At 35.4% G+C, this 20,203-nt stretch overlaps 1 protein-coding gene across 1 annotated transcript; it reads left to right on the forward strand.

Moving 5' to 3' along the window:
* The first annotated feature begins 3,883 nt into the window (after positions 1-3,883).
* Positions 3,884-15,540, forward strand: LOC105438405 (echinoidin-like). The gene is made up of 3 exons (XM_011666174.2): positions 3,884-4,275; positions 9,497-9,665; positions 13,866-15,540. The coding sequence occupies exons 1-3, from the start codon at positions 4,145-4,147 to the stop codon at positions 14,118-14,120; spliced, it is 555 nt and encodes a 184-aa protein (XP_011664476.2). The 5' UTR covers positions 3,884-4,144; the 3' UTR covers positions 14,121-15,540.
* The last annotated feature ends 4,663 nt before the right edge of the window (positions 15,541-20,203 follow it).

Genomic DNA, 20,203 nt, shown 5'->3' on the forward strand with positions numbered 1-20,203 from the left:
GTAATACACTAGTTTCAATCGCATACTAGTGAAATTGTGCGACGGTTTCGTGAAACGTTGACCTCTATCATAAAATGATTGTTATAGCATGAAAAAAATACCAAAATGTAACATTATTGATACCAGTAAGGGAAGGTCGTATGTATGGATAAAAGCCGGAAGGAAGACCTCGTAAAGAATCCTTAGATGATAATTTGGAGAATGAGGAGTTCGTTGCAGAGAAATCACGTTTATTTCCTTCCCATTACCTGTGCAATGTGTAAAACATAAAGAGCAATAATTTAAAAGTAAAAAAATAAAATCAGAAAATAAAAGAAGGTGAAATAGAAGTTTAGGCATAATAGAAGATGGCGAAAATGAAGAGGTTATCTGAAGATCGGGGCATTTGGAGAAATATTTGTTGTAGACATTATTGGGGTTACCAAATCTGTCATTTGACTGATGACATTTTAAGATGAAATATTGATATGCTAAGACGGAGAAGATGCATATCTAGAAATTTAATTTTTTTGCCAACACAATCATAATTGTTGCACCTGAAAAAATGAAGAATATTAATTTATATGTTTCAATTTTTTGTAAATATTTTTCATTCTTCTGTACATTCTAATTTTCCGCCAAGTATATTTAATGTATTTTTTTTTGTATAATAATTTTAGTATTGATTTTTATCCAGAGAGGAAGTCCACCCTAATGTTAAATTGGTGTTAATAGAAGCAGAAAAATTACAGAAACAACTTTGTGAAATTTTGAGCAAAAAAACTTTCAAAATCATGAAAATCATGGAATCTTTGAGACAAATTGGCAATACGGTCAGAAATTGTGATGTCATCCCGATACAATCCACCACTGATCTAAAGGACAGAATGACACAAAATTTCCATTTATCTGAATGTTAATTTTAAAAGTGGACCTATATTAAAGTGGGTGAATTAAAAAACATGTTATCCGTGATATATGATCGAGATAGGCATGAAGAAATATATCGTTTTATCAAAAGGGAATTTAATGATAATTCTTGCATTGAACAAAAGGTAAAAAAATATTTAGAGACCGCGTAGCCAATTTGACTCACAGGTTTCAAGTACTTCATGAAATGTTATGGATTTAAAAATTCCATTAGTTTCTTATTTATTGTCCGATTTTTCTCAAACCTTCATTGATCTGTTCTTCACTTTTTTTCTTGTATCAAACAAACTAATTATTAGAGAGGACTTCCTCTTTGACTGTAGAGGCAACCATGTAGATATAGTTATTTCATTTTTCATTTTTCTGCTTCTATTAAATGTCACATAATACCAGGGTGGACGCCCCCTTTAAGGTACATAGAGAATTCCGCCTAAATGCGTGGATATGCCACAGATTTTTTAAAGGAAGATTCCAAACTTTAACTGTAAAATATATATACTTATATTCAAGTTTTGATTGTAATTAAGTATTGTTGACACAGCCTGGTAGTCGTAAAAGCGATAGGTTTAACTAGTTATTCTCATCAGTAATCTTCGTTGTATAAAGTGTCTATCATTCTCACATTCCTGCAAAATTACCAAAATGCTGTATACAAACGATCGTACCCCTTTAAAGAAATAAATACATTTTTATTCAAGAATTTATATTTAGCTGTGTTTTTGCAAAGTTTGCATGCTGTCACGGCCACGATAGATTGTACATAATATTACTTGGATTCTTTAGACTCCTGTGTTGGCATTTCAACCACCAAGCAAAAATATATTGTTTTCTTCTTCCCACAATCATGATACTATATTTGTAGTGTAAGAGCTTGTGATCATCGAAATGTAACTAGAAATATATATATGTCAATAACGATAACAATGTCAAAATCGATCTGCATATGACATTGGGATGTATTGATCAATGCAATGAATGGCCATTTATTTAACCTCTCTTTATTTTGCTTTTCATTTTATTCATATCTGGCAATCACATTGTCCTGTACATCAAAATGATCAATTTTTAAATATTGTGGACTCATTTCTAGGTTAAAAATATTTGAAAGTTGGATAAATGTACATCATGAAACATCAGTTATCCTTTTTTATCATATTAATATCTTATTCATGTTATTGCATAATAATTGTAAATTGATTTGTATATGCATGCATAGCCCTTTTGGGTATCATATAAAAGAAGATGAATTCATCTTTGACATGAACAACACATATTCATCAGAGCATAGAATTACTTTAAAGGCCCTCCTAGTTTGCAATCACTGTAAATACACGGAATTTCTATACTATGTGTGTGTTGCAATACGAACAGTTGTTAGTGTTGATATTTAATCATGTTGAAGACATCGTCCTATCCAGGAAAGATTAGAGTTCAAGTTAAATTTTATGTTAATGTATTTGTTTCATTGTAGACTTTAGTATTGCCTCTATATATTTCAGAGTGAGTGAAATTAAATCAAATGAAAGAATAATCTTTAATAAACTCATGTGGCACGTCTTTTATCCTTCAAGAGCCAATATCAATTGATATGTTTTTGAATTTCCGATATTAAGGGTAAAATTCCGAAAATGGAAATGGGTTCATTATTGCGAAAACGAGAAAGTCCGAATTTAAAACTAAAAAGTTTATGATGTTAAAGATTCATAATTCTGAAAATTAAATGGACCGGGCTATTTAGTATTTACATTTTTTCTCACCTTCTTGATCACACACTTGTAATCTTGACACAGTTCATGTTCTCTCTCTTTAAAAGGTTTCGTTTCTTTTCTTATCACTTTTTAAAAGATCTTTAGAATTTGGCACCTTTTTAAAGACAACGTATTAAGACGGACGTGCGCTGACCAAGCGATAATTGATATTTTCCCTTCTTTCATAATCACACGCACTTGCATTCTCGACACAATTCCTGCTCTCTCGCATTATTTTTCTCGTTTTTAAAGAGCCCTAGAATTTGCAATTTTATAAAGACGAAAAAAAAAAACGCAGTCGAAGAAAATTTGTTTTTAACACCTTCCGTTAACCTAAAAACAACAATCTTTGCAAATTCTGTCTGATTTTGTCGTGACGGGTCACTATTGCCTATATTTAGCTCGTGTTTACATTTGATTTATGTGTAGGAAAGACGTTACAATATTATTGTTCTCAATAAATGACTACATTTATGTAATCTAATCATAATTTCAACCATACTCACCAATTGTCTGTGAACTAATTCTTCTCAATATATGCGAATAGCGTCGTGAATAAGTCTGCCTAATTAAAGTTATGCAATGAGATCAAATAATAAACATATATCTTGAACGATACTATCGATTAAATACATATTCATGAGCTCATATCCAATCACTTTGCCGCCTAGGGTGCCTGTATCGTCTTCAAATGATCCAAAAACGGTGGAGCTTAATCGCGTAATGATTTCCGCGTGTACAGCTTTCCGTCTACATTAATATGAATATATGCGTTTTTGGTTATAATCGTTTGCATGGTAAGTGAATCAATAATATTAAGCAAATAGTCCAAAAATGAACAGTAAATTATTATACATCTTATGAAATAGTGTTTTATCCCCAATCATTTGGTATCATTTGTGTGTGATATGTGTTCAGGCCTGGAACAAGAGGCATTGTTTGCGAGAGTGCAGAAATCGACTTGCGCCAGTAATGCTTATGTGATGTTTGAATAAAACAATTGGGATTCGTGTATTATACTTCGGTCTTTGCAAATCCAAATAAAATCCCTAACAAAATTAATCAGTCCACACATATATCAAATATCAAAGAACATTTGTGCGCGCGTGAGTGTGTGTGTGTGTGTGTGTCTTTGCTTCTGCAAAAAGCTAGTATGCAATGCATTTCATTTTATACATTCAATTCGTTCTCTCACTTTAATACTTTTGCGCAAGGCGATATTTGCACTCTCGCAAACAATGACTCCTGTTCATCCAAGCGTGAAGACCTACTACACAAAACGATTTGGGATATAACACTCCTTCCGAACATGTATGGTAATCTTTTGTTCATAGCTGCCTTGGAAATAAATGACAATTTTGTTTGACTCACACGGAATAAGTACGGATTAATCTACAAAGCGCTACGTTTGTTCGTTCAGCTCTCTGCCTTCGCCTAGCTACTTGGATCCCGGTTCAAACAAAACCAACAGATACAGAGCTTCAGAGATGGATCGTCGACAGAATCCTGTGCTGCTCTTTCTAGTATCAGCCTTCATTATGTTCATAAACCCCGGAGGGACGCGGGCAAGCTGCTGTTGCCCCACCTTCTGGACTGCCTACAATGGTCATTGTTACAGGTTGGTTGAGTAAGGGCGGATCGAGGATTTTGTAAAGGGGTGGAATATGATATCATTACTATTTGAAAAAATCTCAAAGCGCTCATATCCACCACTCAAGGTGCTTAAGACGCTCTATATTACCCCCAGCATTAGGTTATGCAACTGATTTCGGTACTCACTGCATTCAAGGACATTTTCCTGCCATTATACCAATGTAACACCTGGGTGGAGAGTGGTAAATGTACATTAATGTTTTGCCAAAGAAAACTGGTACAGCAACGGGGTTTGAACCCACGAACTTCGTATCTCCATTCAAGTGTTCGAAACTACTTGACTACGACAGTTTTACAATGCCGAATATCAGCATTATTAAGGGGAAATTTGCAGTAGGGATCCGGTAACTTTGTCTCAGATTCTAAAACAAAATCCTGGATTTAGCTAATGCTGCAATGATAATTATAAACCTTTAGGTCAGTCAGGAATCCCATGACTTTTACAATCCAATCGCCTGTCTGATTATTAAGATATTTATGATTGTAATTACAAATTTTGAAAACCGTTTTTCATAACACTACAGTCTATTAGGGAAAACGACTATGGTAAAACCGGTCACTCAAAGATTTTTACATTCTTGAGGCACTTCTTGATCATTTTGAAGCGTTTTTGTTTGTTAGAGCTTCAATATTACACCATCATATTCACTGATAACAAGTAGGGCCGTGCATCTCAGATTTAACATTGTTAAACGATGCCTTCAAGTATATATATACGTGTATGCCAATAGGGTATTTAGAGGGGCCATGGGCCAGGTTGCGCATATTTTTTTTTACACAACTGATTAGCCAATTCAGTCAAATACTGTGCAAACGACTAGAGACAGAGTCTAGCATTACCCTCAGCAGTTTTGTTGGATTGCTGGAGCTGTACATGTGCACATAGGCCTACTCGTTATTTGTTTTGGGTTAAATCTATCCTCTCTTCTCTTTCATTATGTATTTCTGTGTTCTCCTTCAATCTCTTTTGTCATGTATTTCTTTTTTCCTTCAATCTATCCTTTTTCTCCTTCGTTATATATTTCTTTGTTGTTCCTTCAAGTTATCCCCCAGTACGTTCTCCTTCGGTATTTCTTTTGTTCTCCTTCATTCTATAAACCTCTTCTCTTTTGTTTTATGTATTTCTTTGTTTCTCCTTCAATCTATCCTTTTCTCCTAATTCGTCATCTATTTTTTTGTTTTAATCTGATAGATTCCCTTTCTCTAGCTTCTTCTTTATAGCCCTGTTTTTCCTTAGTCTAGATCTATGATCCTCTTAGCTCTTCAATTATGTATTGCTATGTTCTTCCTTTGACTTATCCTCTTCTCTTTCCTTATGTATTTCCTTGTGTTTCCTTCTCCATATCCTCTCCACTATCCTTGTTTTCCCCCTTTCTACCATCTTCCCTTCCCTGGGTGTACGTGCTTGCACATAAGTGCGCTGACGACTTAGACTCTTTCACCAGAGAACTTCTTGGAATTTTTTCGCGAAAATGGCTAAACAGTTGTGTAAAAAAAATATGCGAGGCCAGGTTTGCTCCACCTTAATTTGCGACTATGTATATTACCCCAGTCACACCAACCACAATTACAATAACCCGAATGGCTAAGAATCACAGTGACGTAATTATTAGTTCCACTAAACATCCATCAAATGTTTCTTTCTTCGCATTGACGACTTTCGTCAATTCCTTGTTCTCATTCGCGTTCTGAATCGTTGCGATGACGACTTCTCGTCAATGCCTTGTTTCCGTTCGCGTTTTGAATTCGTATTTGCATAGACGACTTGATGTCAATGCCTTGTTATCGTTCGCGTTTTGAATTCTTGTTCTTGTTCTTCCTCTCGAAGGCAATTGATATGATAAATGACAAAATACTTTCACTCGACAAACTTTATAACTAAGGAATCAGAGGCATAGCTTTGGATTGGTTAAGAACTACCTCCACAATATAAAGCATTACGTACTCATAGACGTACTCACATTCTTCCATAAAGACCTTTTAATTTGGCGTGTATCGAGATTCTATTTTAGGTCCATTACTTATTATCGTATATATTACTGATTTTACATGTCATCAACAACGCTGTTCTTCATTTTGTTTGCTGACGACTCTAACATTTTTTTTCTCATCAAGACCCCAAATTTACTGAGAACGATTATTTCTCAATTACGAGTGGTTGCTGACTGGATCAAGGCAAATAAATTATCTTAGAATTTACCCCCAAAAAACAATTATATGCTCTTAAGTAACATTATTGATGATTTACCAGGAAATCTTGGGCATCCGAATCTAGGTCACCTCACTCTACGTTTTCAATTTTTTTTTCTAAAATCACTCATTCGTAACCATCCAGGCGCCATGTTGTCCGTTTCTAGTCCGTTTTTAGGGCTTTCTTTCTTCCTTCGTATCTCCACTATCCTAGATCCTAAAGACTTGCAACAAATTTCGCTAGACAATCCAAGAAATGTTCTTTCATCTGCGTAGCATAAATTGGCCTTCAAATGCCATCTTCATACTCGAAATTTAAATCCGAAATCGACTCTGTAAAAATTATTTAAAATTCTTTAAAAATTGACCCCTAAGAAACGTAAATTGCGATAACTTTCTCATACAAATTCCGTTTTGTCTCAAACTTTCAAAGTATCTGTATATTATAATAACACATACCAACGATAAATGTCATGCTTCAATGATTAGGCATGATATAAATAGCGCCCTCTAAATTTCTAAAAAGGGCTATTTTCCGTGAACGTAGGACCATCTTGCCTGGCAAAACCCGTACCCTTTTGTGGATTGAAATACTTAAAGATATGCCCTTTCGAGAGAAATAAAAAACTGTATTCTTTGAAAAAATGATATTTGCCATTCAGTTTGTCTACAAACATGATTTTGTTTTCTTTTCTATCCCAATTCTTATGCCTCATTCATAATATAAATTATAGGCACTGGTACGTTTCAATCGGCAAGGGCATTTGTGTTGATCTTATAACGATTGCTTTCCACGCTCTATCAGTCGGTTATTAGGGACTTTTAGATTCGCGCGAAGACAATGGGGATTGCTACAATCGACGTTCTTGTTATGCACTGCCTTGAATGGACGTCACATGTATCAGTCCACGAAAATCTAAAAGTCCCTATTGTATGGACATGAACAATCATTTGTGAACAAAGAAAGCTCCATGTAGCCATATACACATTTAGCTTTATTCAGCTCCTCAGTGGCGTAGCGGGGACACAGTCATGGGGGGGGGGGGGGGGTACCAGTCATTAGTCTACAAGATAAGTGTTTTCAACCTTTTTTTTGTCACGGCATCCTTTAAAAAATTAAATGTTTCGCGTCACCCCAATTCCAAATTCAGCCAGTGTGAAAGAAAATCATGAAAATATGTCCCTAACAATTACTGTTATTAAAGTGAGCTAATAATTGAAGAAAAAAAAGCCAACTAATAGCTGCAACATTTGGATTAAAAAATTAATTCAACATATTTGTATAGTTAGCACGTTAGTAGGTCTCAATCTTCAAGGGGAGGGGTGTATGTTGCTTCGCACGCTCGATGAGTCAGTTATTGTATGGACCTGGACAATTGTTTGTGAACAAAGAAAACTTCATGGCGTCCTGTACACATTAAGCGTTATTCCACACCCCAGGGATCCAGGAATTTGCAGCATATTTCTTTATAAATGCAGTGCAATCTCAACACAATAGTAAACGCTATTTTCCCAGCTATGTTTCTACACATTGATTTAGGATATGTCATACGGTATGAAAAAAATGTATACAGCGTGAGTCAGAAAAAATGTCCCACTTTTTAAAAGTTGTAGTGTTTGAAGTTTGAATATTTAATCATGGGTTTCATGATATGTGAGGATAGAGTTATCCTCCCAGGACCTTTAGGTACCATTTTCACTTGAATCTCTGCATGCATGATTGAACATCAGACAATCTTTTAATACAAGACTGCCAGATCTCACTTGCGCCAAGTTGCTGGGTGAGGAATAAAATAGTATTTTGAACAAAGACAGCCAGACAGACAAAAACGCACACACGCACACGCACACGCACACACACGCACGAACGCACACACACACAAACACACACACGCACACGCACATTTCGCACAGTGGTTCACGATGAGCACGGAGTCATGTCCTAATTTGACCATTAATTATTATGATGCATGCATGGAAATTTCAAATAATTTCACTTTCGGTGGATTAAGTGGATTGATAAAACCATGCAAATGTAGTTATTGCTCTAGTTTATCCATTGAAAGTGTATTTCTTTGACATTTCCATGCATCATAATAATTAATAGTCAAATTAGGACATGACTCCGTGCTCATCGTGAACCACTGTGAACCAATGTTTACTTATAATAATAATGTTTTCATATAGCAAGTAATTTACATTATTGCATTTCATACTGGATGTTCATCTTTCATACCTTATCAAGCAAAATTTAGCTATGCGGATGCACATGCATGTCAGGCCATGCATACGTGACTACAATAGTTCTGGCGTTTACTAACAATCATGTGAATAACATCGACAGTATGTTTCTCTACACAAGGAGGCGAAACGACAGAAATCATTAATGTCAGCAGGCACGGTTTAATATTGGAGATGTTTTTCTTTGTTATTCCGGGGGGGGGGGGGGTTTACAGGTTCTTACATTGATATTCCACACTTGTTTCGCTTAAATTGGTTCGGAATGAGGCCCCAGGTCCCCTTCTTAAACCGTTCCTAACATTCAGATGTTCCGCAACATTTGCTCATGAAATATAATGTAACCGGTGGAGGATAATCAAATCATGTAAAATGAATACTAGATAATTGACCGTGCCACGTTTTCAAATATGCATAAAGAGAGGTCAAAGTGGTTGTGATAAGTCCCTTGAGCATATGCTGAGAATGTATACCGAAGTTGACCCTCATTGAATGAAGTAGGACTCAGCCGACGGACGATTGCGCTGAAGGGTCTCAGTGCCAACTTCGCGTCGTAGATCACGTCGGTCGTGAAAATCAAAATATCTCTACACAATATTTCAAAAAATAACAGACCCGACTGTGTTAATTTTGTACGTTAACAACCTTAATCACGTATTTTTCCTTCAAATCAATATGACAGTTACATTTTTCTTCTTTGCCTTCTACTTTCCTTTCCCCCTATTCCTTTTCTTCTCCTGAAATATCAAACAACATAGATTATTCAGTGACCTGAAGACTTGGCATGAAGCAGAGGCATTTTGCAACCAATTCTCGGTGCCGTCTCTGGGCGAAACAGACAGGGATAGCTTGGGGCATCTCGTATCCATCAATTCGCCAGATGAAAACAATTTCGTCGTCGCTTACTTCGAATCTACGGGAGTCAAGGTATTCACTTCATGTGCTCCGATAATTTCATTTCATTTCATTCATTTATTAATTTCACTCTGTTTAAAAAAACATCAAAAGTATATACATGTTTGTTAATTATCAACAAAAGATACAAAGGAATTGGGAATCATGAAAGTCAAAATTGGCTTGATGAGAATGATCCCCAAATAAATACTTAGCATTATCAAGATACAAACTTATTTCATATTTTTAAAAACATCGTACGTACCTTCACAACAACAGAGGACAGAGGAAAGATAAAGATAACATAAGGTAAAGACAGTTACAGGAATATAAGAAGAAGGAAGTTACAACTGGAATGTTTACATTCTACATAAAAACAGACAATTTCATTTTGTTCCGCTTAAATGTTAACCCTTATACAGATATATTTGACGTTTCAATGTATTGCACTGTATTATGTCATCTGGCAAACTATTCGATATGAATGGGCCATGGAAACATATGAAATCTTTAGAGGTTGAGGTACGGTGTAAAGGTAAATGAAAATCAAGAGCATGTCTACTATTATATTCGTGGATATGACAATTCATTGTAAAACATTCCCTAGATGAATCTGGTATAGGAATATCTTTCATGAGCATGAACATAAAAGTGGCAACATTTAATAATATTATGTCAGGGATTGGTAAGATTTGCATCTGTTTAAAAAGAGGATCACTATGACAAAGGATATTTAAATGAGTTATTAGGCCAAATAAAAAAAAACATGTTTAGCGTCCTGTCTTTTCGAAAAATAGGAAGGAGGAGGCCCTTTTTTTTTCTTTCAAAATGGCCGTTCAAAATGGCCGCTCGGTACATTTTCCCTGACAGTCGGGCTATTTTTCAAGATGGCCGCCGAAGTTTTTTTTATTTAAAAAAAAAATCAGAAATAGATCCATTTTAACAGTTTTTTCATGTGTTTTTTTTCTTTAAAAAAAACAATTAATAAAAAAAAATAAAAATAAAAATATTTCAAAAAAAAAAAAAATAGGAGGCGGCCCGCCAAAAGGAAGCGGGCGGGGATGCTTAACATGTTTATTTTTTTTAATGGCCTTATATCTATTACTCGTTTTTTGTAACTTACGTCTGCTATTAAGATTGGTCTTTGATGTGAATCCCCAATTGGTAAAGTAAATTAAAAATTTTACCTGATGAAAAAATATTTGTATCGTCTACAAATAAATTAAAACTAATCGACTGAGTGCAAAATATGTTGTCATTTATATAAATAAGAAATAAATTTGGTCCCACAATGGATCTCTACGTCATATATTTCAAGATGATTGCATGGAAAATATATACATAGCACTTACGCAGTACGGTACATTTTTAAAAGTTATTAAAACACTCTACAACTAGACTTTAATTCGTCACTTTGACGAATTAGGTGATACGTATGCTAATGATTTACATAATGAAGAATACATTTTCACGAGGTCATATTGTTATATAAAATGCTTCTCCCATTATGATCTATCCATAAGTCAAGTGTCTACTGTTTAGCCTGGATCATTATGGATGTATGGAAGATATATTGAGACAATTTGACCATTGACCCTATTAACATAAATTAACATAATGAGGCCTACACATACACATTACATATTCCGTGGTAAGAATGAAGTAAGCGAGGGAAAATGGAGGCAATGACAAACGAGTGAGAGAGAGAATGTGGCCGGGTTCAAATTAAGTGTTCTTTAAATTATTAGACCCAGTACTGAGGATCTTTTTATCTGCCATGTTTTTGTTATTTGATGGGTTTTTAAGCTACATAGAAATGCCGTCTTTTGTCACCAAATATTGTTCAAATAGCATTGTAGAGACGATGAACAACTACTAACGCAAAGTCGTTAGCCATGAGAATATCAATTTCTGTCTCGTTTTGCTAAATAACCCGAACAATAGAATAAACCAAGTGGAATCAACTGTTAAACGAATTTATCATGAGTTCTGAAATTTCAATTTGTTACTGCACGTCATAATAGTATTAAAGAGCAGCAGAGGCGAACGATTGTCGCTAAAATTCAGAAATTGTTGCTTAGATTGCTTAAATTACCATGAGACATCAAGCTACATAGAACTATGATCGACACACATGATATTGTTTTGAAAGCAGTCTGAAAAATTGGAGGTAGAATGAATAAGAGATAATGTGGTCATGTAAACAAGTGCATTATGTCCATGTTAATCCCCTAGTTCCAAAATCATGATTGTATTCTCTATTTATTTCTCTTATATAATTTATTTCAATTTAAAATAGAAATTCTAACGTTCCTTCTTTTGGCTTGAAAATATTTCAGCAACGAATTGACAGTTTTGGTAGACATCTTGGATGTATCATAGCAATAAATTCTTGGCACATGACATATTGTGTATACGATAATAATGATAAGAAGAAGCATACAAATAACTATAAGAATGTATTACACGATATATTATTTAATAAAATGTTTCTCCCATTATGATCTATCTATATGTCAAGTTTAAATTGTGTCCCCTTGATCATCATGAATCTCGGGAAGATAGATGGAAACAATATATGACCGTTGACCCTGTACAGTAACCAGTTACACCTTTGACTCTAATTTACATCATGAAGAACACATTTTTACGATTTTATCTTATTCAAAGAAATGAAAATGTAATTGATTAATGATTATCATCATTATGATAATGATGATCATGATGATAATGATCATGACCATGAGCGTGATCCTGATATCTAATTAAAAAAATGAGGAATAATTTAGATAGCATATAGTCTCAGCCACAACATACTCAAAAATCTACTAAATCCATGCAGAATTAATGGCGATATTGCTCGTAAAAGACAGGAATGTAGAATCCAGATTTGAAAAAGTCATCTCCCATAGGGATTACACGCAAAAAGTAATGGATTAAGTGGAAAAAAGGGTAATAATAAGGTAAATACGGTTGTTGACGTCATAATATGCAAATTTAAATTTTGAGTTTGGAGGCCATTATGATGACGTCATGAGTTAATTAAGGGTCAAATGAGACATGAAATCATATCTCCAACTCATAATCGATCCAAATATGAAAGAATATAGGGAGTTTCTATCTATTCTGAAGAGTTACAATGAATTTTGTATAGGCATGATTTTTGCCCATGTATTGTGGGTAAAGATAACGCAGGCCCGCGCACGCTGTCAACTTTGACGGACGCTCATTGCGTTATTAAAAGGTGAACAAGTTATCAAAATGCTTGGAAAAATGTGCCAAATATGAAAACAGAGAAAATTCGGCGATTTTACGTTGCAAAATGCTAGTACGCGCCAAAAGCGCGCGCGCATGCGCGTATGCATGGTTTGTTCTCAAATGCTCTAAATGGCCTGAAAAGTATGCAAAAAATATTTGGGATGATTTAGAGCAATTAAAAAATTTACGCGCGCGTTAACGCGCGCACCTACGCGTACGCGCATTTTTGCGCAAATTTATTAACCTGAAATTGACCGGACAAATATTGATCTCAACCATGATAAATATGAGTGAGAAATTACTTTTCGTAATGAAGATATGATCGTAAGTTGATTTTCACAAAATGGCGCCTGGATGACGTCACGATGACTTTGAGTCTTTGAAAAGTCACACAGTTCTAAGTTAGACTAAGATCTATCATCATTGAAAGATTCATGACAATGGCTCTTGAGATATCCTACGAACAAATTCGAGGAAGAATAAATAAATAGATAAAAATCTTGGCGAAATCAATAGGTGATACGTCTACGTACGTATCACCTAAATAAGGCTAAATTACAACAGAGTTTTAGACCTGTGATTGAAGTATCTGGTTCCAAAGTTGATTGTTATTTACATACTCGAACAACTAAAAGTCTTTCTATCTGATTAAATATAACTCCAAGCGTCGTCTCCGATACTTTTTCCCTGCAACATATTTCATGTGTATAAAGTGTCGTACCGTTTCGTAGATAAGTTCCCGGGCTAGTGCACTAATGCGTTTTGATAAGACATTCATTTACGTTGACACTCTCCACCCAGGTAAATGAAATGGGTACCCGGTAGGAAGACATTCATTGAATGCTTGAGCGCCATATCATGGTAGCGGTGCTAAAACTGAGGTAATAAGATGATTGCAGGACCCTCATGAAGAGCAGTGGTGGTACTAATGGAGCTACCCTGGAGTAAACAAGATATATTATTATTATGTTTCAGGATCGGCACAGTAATGGCAATTATTACGGTCGTGACGTTTGGATTGGTCTCCACGACATCTCCACTGAGGGTAGTTTCGAGTGGACCGACGAATCACCGTTCAACTTCACCATGTGGTCGCGCGTTTTCCCACAACCAGATAACTTTCGTGGGGAAGACTGTGGCGAGATAAAAGGCATTTACGACTACTATTGGAATGACAGACCATGTGACGATACTATTGACTATTTCATGTGCAAGTTGCCAATTTGGTAGATATATTTAAGCTGTGGAAGTATTATACCTGTCTACCATTTTTTCGTCTCCGTCTTTTGTCTAGTACCAATTCTCTTATCTACTGCAACAATTATTTTGTAATTATAACGCTACTAGCCCCGACTCTGATATCAAAGGTGGCTTATACATATTCAGTTGTATGTACAGAGTGCAGGGGCAGAGACAGTGTGTTTTAAAATACTATCTCTCATACTAATTAAACCCCTTTGGATACATATAACGCCTTTTTTTAACGAAGAGAAGGTATAAGTAAATGTGTTTGTTTCCTGCTTAAAACATTTATTGGAGACTTTGACAATTTCTGGTACTGCCCTAATACAATATGAGCAATATCCAAAATATCTTGCTATACAGGATGTCCCTGAAAAAATCAGACCCTTGGGTTATTAGTATTATGATGATTTAGTATTTGGCGGTACGTGTGCCAGAGAGGCAAAAAAACGAACTGAATCACTGTAACCATTGGGTCTCTCCTTGATTGGGAGTCATTATTATGGTGTCATATGGAAAATGTAGATTTGAGCTTTGAAATGATTCACAACATTTGGAGGATCAGAAAAAATTCTTAATCAGAAAAGCACTGAAAAGATTGTTCATTCTTTTATTACATGTCGTTTGGATATGTGTAATTCGTTGTATATTTGCCTTCCTCAAAATCAAATAGCCCGTCTGCAACGAGTTCAGAACATGGCAGCTCGGCTTGTCACTCTCCGTTCTCAAAAAGAATCAGGTATAAGCTGTTACTCATTACTTACAAAACACTTCTTCTTTCTTCACCCCATTACTTGTATGAGATTTTGAAACCGTACACCCACAACGGAATTTACGTTCAGGTTCACAGCTCCAGTTATGTGCACTAAAAACCCATCACAAATGGGGGGGGGGGGGGGGACAGGGCTTTTGCTAACATATTGCTCCCAAATTATGGAACAATTTACCATTACCAATAAGACAATCACCATCAATTGAAATATTTAAGAAGAAACTTAAGCACCATTTGTTTATGTCGTAGTTTTAAATATTGTATAATTATGTCGTATTACTATAGTTCAATTATGTCGTAGTTTTAATATTGTATAATTACTTTGATACTGTACAGAGCAACTTGAACAGTCTTTCAGAATGGATATGTCCGCTTTATAAGTTGACATTATTACTATTATTATTATTATATTATGATATGTATTTTCAATAATTATTTTTATTTCCTTTAAAAATCATAATTAACCAAATGTATCATTGAATCGCTATTTTGGACAAATGGGATTCTATGACTTCCACTTAAGATAATGTCTTAATGCAAGGATGCAGAATAGAAAGTGAGGCCAATGATGTAAACTCTGATGAAAAATGATATTGAATTTTTGAGTAATTAAACAAAGAAATCACTTTCCTTTTTCTTTCTTTTTTAAAATGCATTTATTCTTGGTCTGATTTTGGAGTGAATGAGGGGTGTTGGCCACGAATGTGAATGTTACAGCCACAGGTTAATTGCATGCTGATGGCATAGCAGACTTTCCCTATATGCACAGGCAAGGACCAGGCAGCACAGGAAGTGGTAGAAGCCTCATCAGCCCTCACCTCATCTTGACTCATTGATTTGACATCAGAACTGGACGAGCTGGGCTTGTAACATAGTAACAAAATAAATAATTGAGACACATACCAAAACGTTCAGTTCAATTGACTGAGACATTTCTTCAATCTCATTCTTCAATCTCATTTTGAAATATGATTACGACATTGTAATTAATATGTTCCCCATACTGAAACGTTTTGCCAAATTGTGGGTGCAAAATGAATGAATTAGTCTATCTTTAGTTCTCGGTTTCTAGAGTACACCTCATTAATCTGCTCTCAATTCTGTCCAATTACGTCATCAATTAAATTCAAATACACCCACGAGTGATCGTGCCCTGTTCAAATTCTGATTTATCTGACTGGTCCCTTGTTGATCACGATCACCTTGACTGGCCACGAGCTCAAGTCCACATTATTCTATACAGTAAAAACGCGGCTGCTTAAAAAAGTGATGGTCACTTACAGTTGTACACTATCTTAAACAACAGTTGAACAAATTGTAAACAATGTTGCTCGAAACGAAAGTAATTTTGTTAAACATTCGCTGTTTAAAATTTAATGACTGCTATATTTACTATACGAGAGCTTTTAGACAGTGTTGTTTACATATGACGTCGTGTGTCACGTGCCAGTAAAGTGCGCGTTGGCCAAAAGCTTTATTTCACATCATGGCCGACCAAGCTACCGACGCGCTTCTAAGTGACTGGGGATTCAATGGTTTAATTGAAATCACTTTTCTATTAACCAATTTGAAGTTTTTAACTTATAGCGTAAGTTCACAGTTAAAATTGTCAGTATCTGTACGCAAATGTCAGAATATACACACTGTCGCTCATAAAGGTGGAATATTTGAGTTTTAACCCAATTTATGGAATTATTTTAAAAATTATTTAAAAATAATAGACCTAGATAATAGTATACATTCTCAGATTTTATTGAATAATAATTTGCCAATGTGTGTTTTGCGGGACTTCTAAATCATGTGTATGCTACTATGCTTATTAAATAGGTGACCTATGCCCTCAAGTCATAAATGACAGTAATGAGGATAATGCCCCACAAAAGGGCACTAATATAGCACATCGACACGGTTTTGATCCTGGGGCCTCACAGTTACGAGGCCATTGTTGTGTCACTGAACCATGACTGTACGCAGCGGGGGCTAGGGTAGGGGGGCAGTTTCCATAAATAAAAAAAAAAACAGAAAATGCAATACATTTTCAATAGTTTATTGCATTTTACCCCGGTCCCCAACATAAAAGAATTCTCTGGACCGCCACGCATTTTGGCTCAAGGCATGGGCACACAGAAGATTTTTTATGTTGGGAACCGGGGTAAAATGCAATAAATTTTTGAAAATTTATTGCATTTTTGTGTTTTTTTAAATTTTGTGGGGCATTAATCCTCATTACTGTCATTTATGACTTAAGGGCATAGGTCCCCTAGTTGATAAGCATAGTAGCATACACATGATTTAGCAGTCACGCAAAACACACATTGGCAAATTATTATTCAATACAATCCGAGAATGTATACTTATTATCTAAATCTATTATTTTTAAATTATTTTTAAAATAATTCCATCAATTGGGATTTGAACAAAATATTCCACCTTTATGAGCGACAGTGTAAGTAGACTTAAATCGTCGCGTCACGCAGTGCGGCACTGATCGTGCACTCGGTTATAACGTGTGCTTAATTCTTTGCCTTAGAGATTGTATGCATCCCTAGTATTATGCAGTTTATACGTGCGTGCATGCGCGCTCATGCAAAATGGGCACTGTTTTGGCGCTAATTGATAAATTGCAGAATTACCCTACTATATTGTTAGTCTTCACATACCTATAGAGACCCAGAAGTATTGGTGCACTTATTCAGAATCTTTTGTTGTAAACAACCCCCACTGAAGAACAGCTCCTTTTTAAACAACTTTCTTTAAACAACCTAGTTGGTGTAAACAACCCCCACTGAACAACAGCTCCTTTTTAAACAACCGTCTTCAAACAACTAGTAGGAGACCAGCCTGTAGGTCCCGTGACCAATCTCTGGGAATAACATTTTGAAAGTGTTTTTGTGTTCCCTGATTAATACCGAACAATTTTGACTTGGGCTGCCCCCTTGAAAATCCAAGGCATTTTCGTGAGGGGTCAACAAAGGTCACACAGGGATAGAAATTCAAATAGTTCCAATCGTGTCAATATGCATATCAAATTACTCGTCTGGTCATGAGGATTCCAAAAATGTATAATTTGCTATACCTCCGATCTTAAATGAGGGCGCTATGGTAGAAAAGGTCAATGCACTTTAGAAATTCACCAACACAGTTAAAGGAAAGTCCACCCTGAAATTAAGTTAGTTTTAATAGGAGTAGAAAAATGAGAGAAACAAGTCAGTGAAAGTTTGAGCAAATTCTGAATGAAAATAAGAAAGTTATGAATTATTGAAGTTGTGATCAATCAAATACAAATTGGCAACTCTGTGACTTATTATACGAGCTCTCCTTCATTTGCTTTGTGCATAATATTCCATAAAATCATGTTTTCTTCGTTATTGATGATGGAATATATATTTGTTCCTTGCAGGGGGAGTATAGAAACATATTTGCAATTATTATATTTAGGGTGCATGTACGGTTGAAATTTTTCTTGAGGGAAAATGAAAATTTTAGATTTTTTTAGTACTGAGCAAATGGATGTTGAGCTCGCATGATACGTCATAGAGTTGCCAATTTGTGTTTGATTGATCACAACTTCAAAAATCCTAACTTCCTTATTTTTAATCGGAATTTGCTCAAACTTTCACTGACTTGTTTCTCTCATTTTTCTACTCCTATTAAAACTAACTTAATTTCAGGGTGGACTTTCCCTTTAACATTGTCCGATTCTAATGATTTTAGGGTCTAATAATATGTTTTCTGACATGGCAAATTCAACTATACAACTTTCAAAAGTAAAAGTGCTTACCTTGACCATGTACATTCAAAATGGTTGCCGTTTCGTTGACAAACATCTAACAACTTATTATCCATGGGTTTGGGGGAAATTTCAAGGTTATGGCAACCACTTTTGATTTTAAAAGTTGCTAAGTTGAACTTGTTATGTCAGAAAACATGATCGAAAAGCGGAAATACGAAGTAGGGACAAGGAGTTACTGTGCTAGTAATTCCTTAATTGGTAGGGAGAAGAGATTACAAATCTGTCTTGTTTCCAAGGGTTAAATACTGCCAGTCATATTTCCCATTTTCTGGCCCTTTAACTTATTAAATTTCCAATCGGACAAGAGATGGCGCATTTTGCATTAGTTTAGCATCTACACAAAGTATGATCATGGTAATTTACTAATCCTATGTAAAATAATTTTCGAGCTCTGAGTATACCAATGTTTCGTCGAATGTTATTGCTGTCATACCTTCAAAGTGATCGCATAAACATACCGTTACATTATAGGATGATCGATGTCCATGAATAGAAGCAGACAGATGACACTATGAACATGACGGACAAAAAAAGAGGACAAAATATACGGTTCCTCATTCTACCCTCAACAATTGCTGTGGTAGACAATGGAACATCCCTTCACTGCTATTATGTAAACATGTGTAGAACAGGTGAATATGCATGTGACACCTGTTCTACACATTTTTACTTAATAGCAGTGAAGGGATGTTCCTTTGTCTACCACAGCAATTGTTGAGGGTAGAATGAGGAACTGTATATTTTGTCCTCTCCTTTGTCCGTCATGTTCATAGTGTGAAATTATTGATCAGGTGCATGGAGAAAAGAAATCGTAGTTAGCAAAGTGCGTTTTATTTTCTTCATCTTAATTCTTCTTCTTCTTCTTCTTCTTCTTCTTCTTTTCTTTTTCTTCTTCTTCTTCTTCTTCTTCTTCTTCTTCTTCTTCTTCTTCTTATTCTTCTTCTTCTTCCTCCTCCTCCTATGCTCCGTCTTCTTCTTCGTTTTTTTAATATTTTTAAACAAAGCTGGCATGCACGTGCTTTGTGTTTATCATAATATTGTAGATGCACACACGCAAACAGATTATAAATGTTTTATTTTTGTATCTATTTTTAAAAAAATTTAAACAGGGTAACTCTGTCAGTATTAAAACTGTTTCCCTCAGAGGCCCTGTGCAAATTATAGATTACAAATACAGAGAAAATCAAACCTAGTTCAAACACGTACATATCATATCATGGATTATTTTCTTTAGAATGATGATAAATGTTTACGTTATTTTGTGAAATCTTTCAATCAAAGGAATTAAAAATATAAAAATATTCTCACGAATAAGGCAAACAAAAAATAGTGCTCTTAACCCCCTCCTCCCCCCCCCCCCCGCTTATTTACCGGCTGGCTGAGTCGGCGCAAAATATTTCCTGAAAAATGGGACCAAAAAAAAGTGCCTCTTATTCCCCCCCCCCCCCCCCCCCCCCCCCCCCCCCCCCGACAGAAGAAAAAACACAATCGCCCTCTTGCGAGGGT

This window comes from Strongylocentrotus purpuratus, unplaced genomic scaffold (assembly GCF_000002235.5).
Source record: "Strongylocentrotus purpuratus isolate Spur 01 unplaced genomic scaffold, Spur_5.0 spur5_scaffold_7, whole genome shotgun sequence".
Taxonomy (NCBI): Eukaryota; Metazoa; Echinodermata; class Echinoidea; order Camarodonta; family Strongylocentrotidae; genus Strongylocentrotus; species Strongylocentrotus purpuratus.